Consider the following 17,153-nt stretch of genomic DNA (forward strand, 5'->3'; position numbering starts at 1 on the left):
AATGAAGATAGATGTGACTCAGTCAGAGAGTGCTGGTTCTGAGTCTATTTCAATCCTACTCCAGAATTTGGGCAGGTAACCTAGGCTGGCGTTTCAGTGCAGGACTGTGCTGCACACTTGGAAGTTCTGTCTTTCAACTAAGATGTTAAACCGAGGCATTGTCTTTTCTTCTTGGACAGTAGATCCTGTGGCGCTATTTCAGAGAAGCGCAGAACATTTCTCCCTGGTGCCTTGCTCAGTAAGAATCCATCATGAGACATTATTGGAATTGATTATCTGGTCACTTATTGTAGTGATGTTTGTGGGATCTTGCTGTGCACAGATTGACTGCTGTGGTTCCTATATTACAAGAGAAAACATATTAATTTGTTGGCTCTGTAGTGCTTGGTTAGGTGCATTGACCCAAACAGGCCGTGGACTTGGGGGATTTCACAGTAACTTCACGACAGTGTTAATACTAATAAATTAAAACTTTTAAACTTTTTTTAAAAAGACTTTGTGACATCCTAAGATCCAAGATAGAACAAATCTGTATCAATATTGGTGTCAAACTGTCTTATGTCATTCACTGATTGTCATACTTTTCTCTGCTGTAGCTCCAAATCCAGCCTGGAAGCAGTCCTGTATCGGGAGGTAAGTATTCCTTGTTGGCCTCCTATTCTCACTGTTCATTACATTGGCTTGGAGCACTGTTTTAATGAAATACCACCATCTTTCCTCAGTTAATTACTTGTTTCTTCAAAGGCAGGAAATGTGTCACAAAATGACCGCTATTTCCTGAGAAGCGTATTGCCCACTTTCCAGAGATTAATTTTATGCTCACATTCCTTTTGCTATATTTCCAAATCCAACACTATGTAGAAATTAAATTTAAAATTGCACCCCTGTTTCGTTTCCCCCTTCAATCCCAGTGAGCTGCGGTTGAATTGACAAAAGGTGTATTTGTGCAGCAGTTATCTTGTCACTGTTACTCAAATGCTTTCTGATTTATTCATTGCCTAAGCTCCCAAGGGCAAGGAGTTAGCATAAAACAACTCTTTTCCCTCTCTCCATCTTTCTGCCCTAATCACTCCTGAGCCTTGACTAAGTCTTTACCTATTTGACATTGCAGCTATGAGAGATCTTTCGTCACCTGTTGTTCACATACAGCCATTTTGAGGGGAAACGCTAAATAAAGAGTATTCTTGGTCTGCTATCCATAGCTCAGATTAGCTACAATATAGATCAAGGATGTTTTGTGGCTCAGTTACTCATTAATCAACTCATGAAGACTATTCCTCTGCTTTAACTATTTTAATTCTTAGAATAATAGAATCTTACAATGCAAAAGAAGGCTATTTGGCCCATCGAGTCTGTATTGACTCCCCGATAAAACATCTTACCCAGGTAAACATATTCATCTGTGAACTGCTACAATTTGGCAGTGAATCTCAGACTCATGCTGACTGTGAACAGCAGGTGTCAGTGTCTTGATGTTTAGAGTAGATACTACCACAGAATCCCTACAGTGCAGAAGGAGGTTATTTAGCCCATTGGGTCTACGTTGACTCTCCGACAATAATCCAGCTGTTTGTACTGAATTGATATTTATCCATGTGTAGATTTGGTTAATATATTTCTGTTTTTTTGGAATGGGAGACCAGAGTGTCTGCTATATATAGAAAAAAGGAGTGGGGCATTCATTTTATTTTTGATTTTAGCTGCAAGCTAGGTGACAGGAATTTAACTTAAGACTTCAAATGGTAATGCATCGATGCAATGAGTAACTAAGTCCAAATTGTTTCATATAAAAAGGTGATAAGGACATGCAAAAGACAATTTGCATAGATCCTGTTTCCTAAGCAAGATATTCACCCATTTTTAAAACATCCAAGGCCTCATAGATCTGTGAAACCTCACCTTGAACTTCAAAACAATGAAGCAAAACTCCAACCATGCAACCCACGGGGGCAGCACGGTGGGACAATGATTAGCACTGCTGCCTTACAGTGCCAGGGACCCAAGTTCAAATCCGACCCCGGGTCACTGTCTGGGTGGAGTTTGCACATTCTCCCCATGCCTGCATGGGTTTCTTCCCGGTGCTCCCGTTTCCGATGTGCGGGTTAGGTTGATTGGCCGTGCTAAATTGACCCCAGAGTCAGGGGATTAACGATAAATATGTGAGGTTATGGGAAGAGGGCCGGGGGTGGGATTGTGTTCGGTGCAGACTAAATGGGTCGAATGTCCTCCTCCTGCCCTGTAGGGATTCTGTGATTCTAATTCAACTCTGATTGGATTCTGCATTTATCATCCCACACATAGAAATCATTGTACTTTATAGAGGTATGTGACTATCCTTAGAACCTTCACTCCTGTTCCTGGCTAGACAGTCATCCAGTTTTTAGAGCAAGTTGCCATCATCTGAGCTGATTTTGCTGGAATTCCATTTATGTACACCTCAGTGGAAAACTGTTCTTCTAATTTGTCTCATTTCTGGTTGCATTACTAGCATTTTAACCACTTGCTTAAGGCAGTTCATAGAAACCCTACAGTGCAGGCAGAAGCCATTCGGCCCATGGAGTCTACACTGATCACAAACCTACCCCAGCCCTACATATTTACTCGCTATCCCTCTAACCTACACCTCTTAGGACACAAAGGGCAATTTTTTAGCACGGCCAATCAACCTAACCCGCACATCTTTGGACTGCGGGAGGAAACTGGAGCACCCGGAGGAAACCCACGCAGACACAAGGAGAATGTGCAAACTCCACACAGACAGTGACCCAAGCCGGGAATCGAACCCAGGTTCCTGGAACTGTGAAGCAGCAGTGCTAACCAATGTGCTACCATGCTGCCCCACAGTTGATTAAATCCCATTGATGCTTTTCAAAGGGAAAGAGCGTTGGAGCTGTGCATACTGTATTATTTAGAGCCTCCACATCACATTGACCCTTCCAATAAGCACTCAACAAACACATCCACATTTTTTGGTTTTGTTCCATTTTTGTTGTTGGATGCAAGTGCATAGAAGTGTATCGTGTCAGTGAGGGGTTAGGCCACAGCAGATGGCACAGTGCCTTGGCGCTCAGGTTGGATGCTACCCAGTGTCAGTGAGGGGTTTGGACTGTATTCTGCAGGAATAAGGTGGTTTTCTGCTCCAGCTGATCAAGTCCATGGTTAGGACCTGCTCAGATTTTCCACCTCTCTCATTCAACACCAGGGTGACCACCAGAAAGGATAAACAGCCCAGAAACAGGCCATTTCATGCTAGTCTTTATACTGCACTCACCCTGCCTCTCTTCATTCCTCACCTAACTCCTCTCACGTATGGTTATCTAACCTCTATCTCGATACTGTTTGATTCAGTCATTCCTGAGGTTCCACATTTTCACCACTGTGGAGAATAAAGAAGTTTCTCCTGAATTCCTGATTAGATTTCTTTTTTTTAATTCATTCGTGGGACACAGGCATCGCTGGCTGGCCAACATTTATTGCCCATCCTGCGTTGCTCTTGGAGGGCAGTTGAATGCCAACCACATTGGGTGACACAGCGGTTAGCACTGCTGCCTCACAGCGTTAGGGACCCAGGTTCAATTCCGGCCTTGGGTCACTGCCTGTGCGGAGTCTGCACGTTCTCCCTGTGCCTGTGTGAGTTTCCTCCCACAGTCTGAAAGACGTGGTTAGATGAATTGGCTGTGCTAAATTCCCTCAGTGTACCCGAACAGGCGCCAGAGTGTGGCCACTAGGGGATTTTCACAGTAACATCATTACAGTGGGAATGTAAGCCCACTTATTACTAATTAATAAATAAACATTGCTGTGGGCCTGGAGTCACATTCAGCCAGACCGGGAAAGGATGGCATATTTTGTTCCCTAAAGACATTAGTGAACCGGGTGGGTTTTTACAATAATCGACAATGGTTTCATGGTCATCAGAATTAGATTTTTAATTCCCAGATTTTTTTTTATTGAATTCAAATTCCACCATCTGTCATGGCAGGATTTGAACTCGATTCCCCAGAGCATTAGCTGATATCTGGATTAATACTGTAGCGATAATATCACTAAGCCAACACCTCCCCAGTCTTGGTGGTGATCCAATTTTGACAGCCTCTGGTTATGTTCTTCCTCACAAGTATCACCCTATCAAAACGTTACAGAATTCCAGAGAACTCTGTTATGGGGCTTTTAGCTCCTTGTGGCACAGTGGTAAGTGCCCCTTACCTCTGGACTAGAGCTCTGGGTTCAAGTGCAATGCTACAGAAGGAGCATTCAAAACAGGTCCAATGGGCTGATAATCAGATCTGGAACCTTTCCATCTCCTGCAAAGGGAAAAGAATTTGTGTGCCTGAAGATCCGGTGAAAAGAGGAACTTTAACCTTCCTTTTTTGAGAGAAAACTGGAACACAATCTGTTCATCCTTTTCTGATAGATGTATCTCGTATCATTAGAAATCCTTTCTGCACCGTCTACAGTGACTCTGTATCTGTTATAATGAGGTGACAGGAATCGTACTCAATGCTGCAAAGTATGGTCTACCCAAGCTTTGATACAAGCTGCCATAATTTCTTTATTTTTCAGTTCTCTGTCTCTAGCAATGAATCTGAGTGAGTGGTTTGCTTTCTTTATGCTTTTGTTAAGCTATGTCAGTACTTTTTGTGATGTGTGTATTTTTGCTGCCTGGCCACTTTGCTCATTTACCCTTTGAATGTCAGCAAGTGCATATTAACCAATTCAGCAGATTTTAAATTGAGACAGTCACATCCATCTGTTCCCACATCTGTATGAAACCCTCCCTGGCTTTTGAAAACATTGATTTTTCCGAGTTGGGGAAGACAACTCAAGCTTCCAGCAGAACACCAATGTATAAATTAGAGGTGGCACAGTGGTCGGCAGTGCTACCTCACGGCACCGGGGACCTGGGTTCGATTCCAGGTTTGGGTCACCGTCTGTGTGGAGTTTGTACATTCTCCCCGTGTCTGCATGGGTTTCCTCTGGGTGCTCTGGTTTCCTCCCACACTCCAAAGATGTGCAGGCCAGATGGATTGGTCATGCTAAATCGCTCCTTTGTGTCCAAAAGTGTGCAGGTTAGATGAATTGGTCATGCTAAGTGTTCCAATATATATAGAGGTTAGGGGGATTAATGAGGTAAAATACATGGGCGTTACAGGAACAGGACCTGGATAAGAGTTGGTGCAGACTTGATGAGCTGGATAGCCTCCCTCAGCACTGTAGGGATACTATGAAATGGATGATATTTCTTTAAATGCTACCCTGACTAGGTTCTTCTCAAATCTTTCTGACGTTTTCTGATGCTAGTTGAATTACCCCAGGTTTAAACAAACTGATTTTGTGATGAGATTGTGATGAGGAATGGATGTAAGAGCTGTTGTTTTTAGGTAACGGTGTTGTGTTGGATGTGACACAGCTGAGTTTCACTGTTTTACTGTATTACAGACTCAGAAAGGCAGCAGGCGGTTCAAGAGACTCGAGAACAGGAATGGGGTTTTTGCTCTGTTGGTAAGTGTGAACTCGGATTATTTTAATGGCCGCAGATAATTTCTTCCCCTTTCCCCAGAGATTCAGATGGCCTGGGACTCGGATGAGTCTAAAAAGTAGCGCAAAGCGCATGTGGATACTGGAAACACTCTATCAGTGCGCAGAGCTGCCAGCTTCAGATTGGCCAGCACCACTACGAGGCAGGGTGCCCTCTTGGAGACAGAGGGAATTCCTGTCACATACTCATCACCCAAAGATTTAAAGAGGGTTAAACCAACTAAATGGAGCTGGACTCTAGGATGCAGGAACCAGCCTCAGGATAAAATCCAGCCCCTAGTTTCTGCTCACAGAATCTTGGAATGATATAACACAGAAGGAAGCCATTTGGCCCACCTTGAAGTTGCCATAGCGCTGTCTCAAGAAACGCGACACCATCCAGGACAAAGCAATCACTTAATTGGCACCCCATCCTAAAACAACCACTCCCTCCACCACTGACCCACAGTAGCTGCTGTGTGTACCATCCACAAAATGCACTGCAGGAGCTAACCAAGACACCTTAGGTAGCATCTTCCAAACTCTCAACCACTACCATCTCGAAGGACAAGAGCTGATGCATTGGAACATCACCATTTGCAAGTTCCCCTCCAATAGGGTAGTTACAGTCAGTGATTTCAACTTTTCCAATATCCATTCACATTGACATAATATTAAGGGATGGAATGGATTTCTTGAAATGTGCACTGGAGAACTTTTTAAGCCGATATTTAGAGGGTCCAACAAGGGAAGGAGCTGCTCTGGTCCTAATTCTGGGGAATGAAACTGAACAGGTGGTTGAGGTGGTGGTGGGAAGTGTCTTAGTGATGGCAGTCACAACATGGTACAATTTAAACTTGTTATGGACAAAGGAATAGGCAAGTTGCAAAAACAAAAAGTATTGGATTGGAGGGCAGCGGATTTTAGTAAAATAAGGCAGGATCTGGCCAAGGGTCAACTGGGAACAGCTGCTAGTGGGGAAATCTACAGAAGTGGGGAGTAGTTAAAAAGGAAATGGGGAAGGTTCAGACCCAGCTTGAAGATGATGGGAAGGAGTAACAAGCCATGGATGACCAGAGATATTCAGGATACAATGAGAAGGGAAAAAGAGGCTTTTAGCAGGTACAGAGGAATCAGATCAGCAGGGGCGAAGTGCAGAAAGTGCAGGGTGCAGCTTAAGAATACAATTGGGAAAGCAAAGAGGGGATATTGGAAAGCTCTGGCTGATAAATGTAGTGAAAATCCCAAGATATTCTCTAAGTATATCGATGGGAAGAGGATAACCAGAGAAAGAGTAGAACCCATTGTGGACCAAGGGGGCAATGTTGGGTGGAGGCAGAAGACAATGGTAGAGTGTTGAATGAATACTTCACATTTATTTTTACTCAACGGAATGAGGGCGATGGTATGGAATTCAGGGAGAGAGACTGTGAGGTTCATCAACAAGTTGAGATTCGAAGGACAAGGCATCGAAGGTATTGGCGGGCTTAAAAGTGACTCATCTCCAGCTCCGGATGAATTGTGTCCCACACTGCTGTGGAAGGCAAGGAAAGAGATTGCAAGGACTCTGACCCAAATTTTTAATTCCTCTCTAGTCATGGGGCAGTCCCAGAGGACTGGAGAACAGCTAATGTGGTTCTGCGATTTAAGAAGGGTTGTAGAGATAGACCAGTGCGTCTCATGTCAGTGGTAGGGAAACTGTTGGAGAAGATTCTGAAGGAGAGAATCTATCTCCACTTGGAGAGGCAAAACTTTATTAGGGATAATCAGCATGGCTTTGTCAGGGGCAGATCATGCCTAACAAATTTGACTGAATTTTTTGAGGAGAGGACTAGGTATTTAGATGAGGCTAATGAAGCTGATGTAGTTTATATGGATTTCAGCAAAGGCTTTGACAAATTCTCACATGGGAGATTTACAAAGAAGGCCATTGGACACAGGGTAATTTGACACGGTTGATTGAAAATTGACTGAGTTATAGGAGGCAGAGGGGTGATGACAGAAGGTTGTTTTGGTGACTGGAAGCCAGCATCCAATGGCGGACCAGAGGAATCTGTGCTGGGCCCTTTATTATCCGTCATTTGTATAAGTGACAAAGATGACCATGTGGGAGGTAGGATCAGTAGGTTTGTGGATGACACAAAGATTGGCCGGGTGGTTAACAGTGAGACTCAGTGTCTTGGTCTACAAGAAAATAGAGACGGAATGGTCAAATGGGCAGATAAATGGCAGGTGGAATTTAACCCTGAAAAGCGTGAGATTACTCTGGAAGGAGTAATTTGACAAGAAAATATCCAATGAATGGTGGGACACTCGGAAATTCTGTGGAACAAAGGGACCTTTGGTGTGTTTATCCATAGATTGCTGGAGGAAGAAGGACACGTTTATGTTCTATGTTCGTAGGCTGGTGAAAAAGGCATATGGGACAGTTGCCTTTAACAATCGAGGCATAGATCACAAAAGCAGGGCAATCACGTTGGAGTTATATAGACCTTTGGTGAGGCTTTAGCTAGAGAACTGTGTGCCATTCTGGCTGACGCATTATTGGAAGGATGTGATTGCATTAAAGGAGGTGCAGGGGAGATTTGCCAGCATGCTGCTTGGGATGGAACATTTAACTTATGAAGAGAGATGTTGGATAGGCTTGAGTTGTTTTCGTTGGAGCAGAGAAGACTGAGGGGCGACCTGATCGAAGTATACAAGATTATGAGACATGAACAGAGTGGATAAGAAGCAAGTGTTGCATTTAGTTGAAGGGTCAGTCTTGAGGGGACATAGGTTCACGGTGAGGGGCAGGAGGTTTATGGGGGATGTGAGGATAAGCTTTATTACCCAGAGGGTGGTGACGGTCTGGAATGCTTTGCCTGGGAGGCGGGATGCCTCACTCCCTGAATGAACAGTTGGTACATCATAGCATTCAAAGCTGCGTGCTAAGTGCTGGTAAATAGAATTAGGTGGGAGGTCAGGTGTTTCTAATGTCTCGGTGCAGATTCAACGGGCCAAAGGGATTAAGTGAATTAAATATTTTGGCGAAGTCATTCACCACTCTGACTTGAAGATATATCACTCCCTCCCCAGCAGCACTGTGGGTGTACCAACTCCCCAGGCACTGCAGTGGTTTAAAAAGAAATCCCACAACACCAGGTTAAAGTCCAACAGGTTTATTTAGTAGCAAAAGCCACTAGCTTTCGGAATGCTGCTCTTTAGTCAGGTAAGTGTACCAGAGCTGGCAAGAAACATTTGTACCATCCAAGTGCCAGCCAATAACCATCTTCAACAAGAGGGGATCTAACCATCTCTGCTTGACATTCAATGATATCACCATTGCTGAATCCCCCACTGTCAACATTGTAGGGGTTACTGTTGACAGAAACTGAACTGGACCAGACACATAAATATTGTGACTACAAGAGCAGGTCAGAGGCTGGAAATCCTGTGACAAGTAACTCACCTCCTGACTTCCCAAAGTCTGTCCACCATCTACAAAGCATAAATCAGGAGTGTGATAGAATACTCCCCACTTGCCTGGGTGAGTGCAGCTCCAACAACACTCAAGGAACTCGACACCAGTCCTGCTTGATTGCTACCCCTTCCACAAACATTCACTCCCTCCACCATGGAAGCACAGTGGCAGCCATGTATACCATTCACAAATTATTTGCAGGAACTGACTAAGGTTCCTTGCAGCATCTTCCAAACCCATGACCGCTATTATCTAGAAGGACAAGGGCAGCAAATACCTGGGAATGCCACCACCTGGAAGTTCCCCTCCAAATGACATATCACCTTGGAAGTATATTGTTGTTCCTTCAGAGTCACTGGGTCAAAATCCTGGAATTCCCTCCCTAACAGCACTGTAGGTGTACCTACAGCGCATGGACAGCAGCGATTCAAGAAGGCAGCTCACCACCACCGTCCCAAGGGCAATTGAGGGTGGGCAATAAATGCTGGCCAGACTGTGATACCCATATCTTGTGAATGAATAATAAAAAAGAACACGTTGAAATATCCTGAGTTGTGAAACATTTCCTTTCCTTTTAGAAAGTTTGAGGCAATGTGCAGAAGTGAAACAGGAACAGTGGAGACTATTTTAGAGAAAACAAGGGCTCAAGGCGATGAGAATTGTCTGCTGACACTGTGAAAACTTTGAGAAATGCTGATTCAGTTGACTTTTATTAGTGTTCATTGTCTCAGATGGTTATAATTGAGTGAAGACAAGTGTAGAAATATGAATACAGAAGAATTTAGATAGAATCATAGAATCATACTGTGCAGAAAAGGCCCTTCGGCCCATCGAGTCTCACCGACATACAAGAAGCAACTGACTTCTCACCTAATCTCATTTATCAGCACTTCGCCAATAGCTTTAGAATGATAAAATCTCCACAGTACAGAAGAAGGCCATTCAGCCCACTGAGCCTGTACTATCCGCAATCCCACCCCAGGTTCTATTCCTGTAACCCCACACATTTACCCTGCTAATACCCCTGACACTAGGGTCAATTTAGCATGGCCAATCCACCTAACCCGCACATCTTTAGACTGTGGGAAGAAACCGGAGCACCTGAGGAATCCCAAGTAGACACAGGGACAACGTGCAGACTCCATGCAGTAACCGAGGCTGGGATTGAACCCTGGCCCTTGGCGCTGTGAGGTAGCAGTGCTAACCACTGTGCCACCGTGCTGCCCCATTTGTTCCAGTCTCCAGCAGAATTAGGAATTCCTGCCGATGAGGACAAGGGCCATCACCTCTCCAGGGGCTCCCCCACAAACAGGTTCCCATGTTTGTTGGGGGGGACATGCTTTCCAAGCTTTTTGTCCTGAACTCATAGGACAAACACAAAAATATCAAACTTCAACTGTTTATACTGCATAGGAAAAGGGTGCTTATTAGTTGGGAAGTTGATTCTGATAGGTCAAGGCGCTGCCATGGCAAATGTCCCATAAGGGTACAATAACTAGGCACAGTAAGAAGTCCCACAATACCAGGTTAAAGTTCAGTCGAGAGCTTTCAGAGTGCTGTTTCCTCCTAAGGTGAGTACCAAGGAACAGTTCTCCTAAAGCTTGTGATTCCAAATAAACCCGTTGGACTTTAACCTGGTGTTGTGAGACTTCTTAGTGAGTCCACCCCAGTCCAATACCAGCATCTCCACATCACAGCAATTAGAAGCAGGCCATTTGGCCCATTGAGCCTGCTCTGTCATTTGGTAAGATCATGGCTGATTTGATAGTGGCCTCAACTCTGTTTTCCCATCTGTCCTGATAACTTTTGACTCCCTTGTTGACCAACAATCTATTGAACCCTGCCTTGAATATATTCAATGACCTGGCCTCCACTGCTCTCTGAGTAGGAAATCCCACAGTCTGATGATCCTTTGAAAGACAAAACTTCTTCTTAACTCAAATGGATATATGGTCAACCAATCCAATCTTTCAGGATAAGATAAGCCCTTCATCCCAGGAATCAGTCAAGTGAACCTTTTAGGAAATGCTTCTAATGCAGTTATATCCTTTCTTAAGTAAGGAAACCAAAACTGTATATGGCTACTCCCGATGTGATCTCATTAAGGTCCTGCACAGTTGTATTCCTACTTTTACACTCGATTCCTCTTGCAATAAGCACCAACATTCCATTTGTGTTCCTTATCACTTGCTGTACCTCCACCCTAATTTTTTGTGATTCATATACCAGGATGCCCAGATCCCTCTATAGTGTAGCGTTCTGCATTCTTTCTCCATTAAAATGATATACTGCTTTTTAATTCTTCATGCCGAAGTGAAAGAGTTCATATTTTCCTTCATTATACTCCGCCCGCCATCTTCATCTGTTGCTCAGCTTTTGAGATCCTTAGTTGAAGTAGATTGGGCAATTTTCAGTTCAGGATGTGGCTCTGTTCCGAGTACTTCATAAATTCCCTACAGTGCAGAAGGAGGCTGTTCAACCCACTCAGTCTGCACCGATTCTCAGTCAATCTTACCCAGTCCCCTATCCCTGTAACCACATACGTTTCCCATGGCTAATCCACTTAACCTACACATCTTGGGACACTAAGGGGGCAATTTAGCATGGCCATTCTGCCTAATATGCACATCTTTGGACTGTGGAAAGAAACCAGAACATGGAGGAAACCCACACAGACACGAGGAAAATGAGCAAACTCCACACAGACAGTGACCCAAACCGGGAATTGAACCCGGGTCCCTGGCACTGTGAGGGAGCTGTGCTAACCAATGTGCTACCCTGCTGCCAATGTGCCACCATGCTTCCACACTCCAGGCCACTCCATTTCTCTAAATTCCAGTTTTCCCAGTCCCCTCAATCTTCCAGTATCCCATAAGACCTTCCATATTCCTAACTTCCTGAGTCTTTTCAGCTTCCTCCTTGACCCTTCCCGATGTACTCTGGCACCAGGGACCAGGTTCAATTCAGTCTTGGGTAACTGTCTGTGTGGAGACTGCACATTCTCCCCGTGTTGGCATGGGGTTCCCCGGGTGCTCTGGTTTCCACCCACATGATGTGGTGAGGTCAGGTTGAACTGGGATAAACACAATAAGAAGTCTCACAATACCGAGTTAAAGTCCAACAGGTTTATTTGGTAGCATGAGCCACTAGCCTTCAGAGCGTTGCTCTTGCTTGACTGGTGAGGGGGCACCACTCCAAAGGCTAGTGGCTTGTGCTACCAAATAAACCTGTTGGACTTTAACCTGGTGTTGTGAGACTTCTTACTGTATTCCTCCCACATCTCAAAGATGTGTAGGTTAGGTAGATTGGCTGTGCTAAGTTGTCCCTTATTGCCCAAAGAGGTGTAGGTTAGGTGGGTTGGCCATTGTAAATGCGCGAGGTTATAGGGATATGGCAGGGGAGAAGACCTGGGTGGAATGCTCTTTCAGAGAGCCAGTGCAGACTCGATGGGCCGAATGTCTTCTTTCTGCACTGTGGAAATTCTCTGGTTCTATAAGAGATTAACTTTGTTGTGTGTGGTACACATCTGCAGTAAATCTGGGAATACTGCAACTCAACTGTCCACCAAAATTCATCAGGTCTGCAAGCAGAGACTTGCAGCTGGCATTGGGTTAGGTCCTGATTGCAGAGGATGTCAGCTGAGGACAAAGAAGCTGCCAGGATCCCCTACCCTGAGTGGCAGTCCTGCGACCACTGGGACACTAAGGGGCAATTTAGCATAGCCAATCCACCTCATTGCCCAGTCTTCCTCAAATAAGATTTCTCAAAAATCAAGCAACTGCTGGAAGATTTGATAGTACTGGCAAAGGGTGATAAATGTGGCTTGCACACTCCATCATTAAACAGCCTGTTACACACATGCAATATACTGCCAACTGGAGAGCTGGAGATACGAGTGCCTGACACTCAGTCACCAATTTTGGAGATGAGAGGAGGGGGGGAGACAGATATCTGACTTTTGAAGATAAAAGAACAATACAGCACAGGAGCAGGCCCTTCAGCCCGTCAAGCCAGTGCTGACTTCAAATCCTTATACTTGGACCCACTACTTATACTTTAGATAGCTTTTTTTTTAATTAGCACTGTCAAAAATATTGCCCTGCAAACTAGTACACCCTTACGAACAGCAACAAGTTGAGTTTATATAGTACCTTTAAGATAGTAAAACATCTTGAGGTAACTTGCAGGAGCGTAGCCACAGAAAACTTAACCGTTTTGCAGTGAAAGAGATGGGGCGGAGGGGCAAGAAAAGCTATTTCTTCTAAAATGGTTAATTTTTGCCTTCCAGACAGAGAAGGAACGTCAGCAGCTTCTGCAGAGCTACCCCGCTCAGCCTTTCCTGGTACCAGTCAGTCACCCGCCTGAGTATCCTAACCCTCAGTTAATGGATCACCTCTCCAACTTCCCTTCCCCCTCCATATTCCAGGAGTCAAAACCCAAACTGAAGAAGGTTTTAAAGAAGACCCTGAACGAGAAGTATCGGATAAAGTACCTCAGACTGCGGAAAACTATAAAAGCCATGATTTTTGTGAGTATTTGCACTAATTTTGAGCAGAGTTAATTTAGAGTTGTGCTCTTATTGAAGCAAGGGTGTGCCGTTCTTATTAGTCTCTCTTATATGAAGATAATATACATTGCACTGCTCATTCATTGAGTTTCTGTAAATTAATAAATTGATTGCTGATCAGGTAAGTGCGTACATCCAATCTCCTTGTGCAAAGAGGAGGCTTATTCACCGTACTCAGCATATTTTAGGAACACAGGGTCAAGATTCTCGATGCTTACTCTTGTGTACTGAGATATTGTGCAGAATTCATGCACTTAAATAGTAGGCCTACCTATAGAACGGACTGGTGACACTGCGTCTGAGAACTGGTTAACTGCAAAACCCCAGTTGTGATAGTTATTGAGGTGAGCTTCCAGCGAGCTTTTTAGCTTGTGGACTATGTTGTCGTAAGTGGCAAACGTCCTGTGAGAGAGTACGGAAAGCATATTGCTGAGTTCAGTAAGGAACAAGGTGACCAACCTTTCAGCCTCCTGATGCGTCTAGTGACTGTATATTTCAGGAGAACGCAGCCCTTTGTGATGAAATTGCTTACATCGAGCAGAAATTCATCAGGACTAAAGAGGAAAGACGGTAAGAAATATTTTCATCTGATATTTATGCTTTATATTTTAGCTGCCTTCTCTAGCAGCTGACTCACGGTATGTTGTGTGGACACATTTGGTAAAAGTTATTAGGTGCAGTACTGAGCCAAAAATGCACCTTAATAATTGGAAATTTTTGCAATCTTTGTGGAGGTTTTTGTTTGAAATGTTAAAGTACATTGTGTTTTTAAGCTGTTAAATTGTTTTAAAAAGTTGCATTTATTAATTCATTCAAGAGTATTCATACGAGAAACTATATACGGGCGGCACAGTGGTTAGCACTGCTGCCTCACAGTGCCAGGGACCCAGGTTGAATTAGTCACTGTGAATTTGCATGTTCTCCCCGTGTCTGCATGGGTTTCCTCTAGGTGCTCCAGTTTCCTCCCACAGTCCAAAGATGTGCAGGTTAGGTTGATTGACCATGCTAAATTGACCCTAGTGTCAGGGAGTTTGTAGGGTAAATATGTGCGGTTGAAGAAATAGGGCTTGGGTGAGACTGTGGTTGGTACAGACTCAATGGGCCGAATGGTCTCCTCTTGTACTGTAGGGATTCTATGATAAAACTAATTAAATTATTAAAAACCAAATATCAAAATATTAACTATCAAAAAGCTGTAAAATCTGACTTTGAATACTCACACAGGGAGCTGTAATTCTGATTAAAAGATTAGACTTTTCAAATAAGCAGCATTTGTAATTTTCCATTTTTCCCCCTCCATTTTACAAACTCATTTATCTGGTTTAATTGCTGATGCATAAAACAGATGTTGTCCATCTCTCTTTGAACGCACCTTAGGTTCCTATTAAAGAGACTATTGCAGCACCAGAACTTATCGGATGGGACTGAGCTTGCAGGACCCACCAACACTGTGCTTACCCCTCCCGTGTACCACGTCCCTGGAGGAACCAACCAAGTGCCAGGAGCCTCAAACCTCCCCACAACACCAGTTACCAGTAGTTCAGCTGGAGAGGAGGCGGTGGGGAAAAAATCAAAGAAAGACAAAAGAGACAAAGGAAAAGATAATGGCAAAGATGATGGTAAGCCTTTGGGTATCCTGTATGCACTGCGGGAGTGATGCACAATGGTGCGGCCAGCAAGTTGGTGTCAGAAAGCAGAGCATGTGTTGAATGTAACTGCTGCTGACTGTGCAATTCTTAACACTCGGCAGAGCATCAGGAGTCAGTACAGATCATTTACTCGCATGGAGTGCCGATTCCTTTCAGCAGCTCTTTAACAAAACCTACTGTTTTGCCCGTCCAAGCACTGATCTGCTCACCCTGCTCATATTAGAGGTGGAACAGACACAGGAGGGAGTCACTGTTTCGGGTGCAGGCCGGGACAGCATGTCGAGATGTGAAGTATGAGATGCCAGTGGGTGTTAGGGGGATTCAGAGGCAGAGATCGTGATGGAGGACAGCAAGTTCAGTGAGAGGCGGCTTTACATCAGCTGGAGAGGAAGTCCGTCAAAGATTTGATTTATTATTGTCACATGTATTGGGTTACAGTGAAAAGTATTGTTTCTTGCGCACTATACAGACAAAGCATACCGTTCATAGAGCACAGAGGGGAGAAGGAAAAGAGAGAGTGCAGAATGTAATGTTACAGTCATAGCTAAGGAATAGAGAAAGATCAACTTAATGCGAGGTAGGTCCATTCAAAAGTCTGACAGCAGCAGGGAAGAAGCTGCTCTTGAGTCGGTTGGTACGTGACCTCAGACTTTTGTATCCTTTTCCCAACAGAAGAAGGTGGAAGAGAGAATGTCCGAGGTGGGTGGGGTCCTTCATTATGCTGGCTGTTTTTCAGAGGCAGCGGGAAGTGTAGACAGAGTCATTGGATGGGAGGCTGGTTTGCGTGATGGATTGGGCTACGCTGTTGATCAGCTGCCGCTTGCTCTCATGGAGTCGCCCCCTTCCCCAGTCTTTGCTCTGTGCCAGAGGCTAGGCGCAGTTACTATGGGCAGTGGAGATTCTGTTTTGAAAGCAATGCTGCAGACATGTCCAGCATTTCCTGTCATTCAATTTCTCCAAAAGGATGCAGTCGCCACCACCTTCCTCCTGTTCTCAATATGCTGAGTGCACTGTTTCACAGATGTTGCCAGCTCCCTGGTACCATTCTTTATCTATCAGACTGGAAGTGGATTGCGGCAAGAGATTGGGGTGGGATGGGAGCCAGTCTTGACATCTACACAGCAGTCACTGGATAGTAAGCAGGAGGATGAACCCTGGAAAATCATTCTCCTTCCATGAATGATAAGGTTGCTAGTAACACCCCAGATGTTGTGCTTATATTACAGTCTCCATACACACCTTGGTGTGAAAGCAGCTGTGTATTCCCACACTGTTAGTCCTCGGGAAAGAATCCATTCTGAATTTGAATGTATAAGAGATACTGCGAGGTGCTGTCATGGTGAAACCTGTCTCTCACTCCCCCCCCACCCCAGTCATTCACACACACCCACCCCCCACCCCAGTCATTCACACACACACCCACCCCCCCACCCCAGTCATTCACACACACACACACCCCCCACCCCAGTCATTCACACACCCACCCCCCCACCCCAGTCATTCACACACACACACACCCCCCACCCCAGTCATTCACACACACACACACCCCCCACCCCAGTCATTCACACACCCACACCCCCCACCCCAGTCATTCACACACCCACCCCCCCCACCCCAGTCATTCACACACCCACCCCCCCACCCCAGTCATTCACACACCCACCCCCCCCACCCCAGTCATTCACACACCCACCCCCCCCACCCCAGTCATTCACACACCCACCCCCCCCACCCCAGTCATTCACACACACACCCCCCCCACCCCAGTCATTCACACACCACCCCCCCACCCCAGTCATTCACACACCCACCCCCCCACCCCAGTCATTCACACACCCACCCCCCCACCCCAGTCATTCACACACCCACCCCCCCACCCCAGTCATTCACACACCCACCCCCCCACCCCAGTCATTCACACACCCACCCTCCCACCCCAGTCATTCACACACCC

The 17,153-nt window shown here is 45.1% G+C and overlaps 1 protein-coding gene across 2 annotated transcripts in view; it reads left to right on the plus strand.

The window, feature by feature from the left end:
- tbrg1 (transforming growth factor beta regulator 1) overlaps nt 1–17,153 on the plus strand; it is an 87,467-nt gene that overhangs the window by 25,812 nt on the left and 44,502 nt on the right. For both annotated transcript variants that reach the window (XM_080215545.1, XM_080215546.1), the window contains 5 exons: nt 597–633; nt 5,440–5,502; nt 13,269–13,508; nt 14,047–14,117; nt 14,925–15,166. In XM_080215545.1, coding sequence (XP_080071671.1) covers nt 597–633; nt 5,440–5,502; nt 13,269–13,508; nt 14,047–14,117; nt 14,925–15,166 — 653 coding nt within the window. The remainder of the gene's footprint in view (nt 1–596; nt 634–5,439; nt 5,503–13,268; nt 13,509–14,046; nt 14,118–14,924; nt 15,167–17,153) is intronic.

This window comes from Carcharhinus amblyrhynchos, chromosome 31, assembly GCF_965287045.1.
Source record: "Carcharhinus amblyrhynchos chromosome 31, sCarAmb.v2.hapA, whole genome shotgun sequence".
Lineage (NCBI taxonomy): Eukaryota > Metazoa > Chordata > Chondrichthyes > Carcharhiniformes > Carcharhinidae > Carcharhinus > Carcharhinus amblyrhynchos.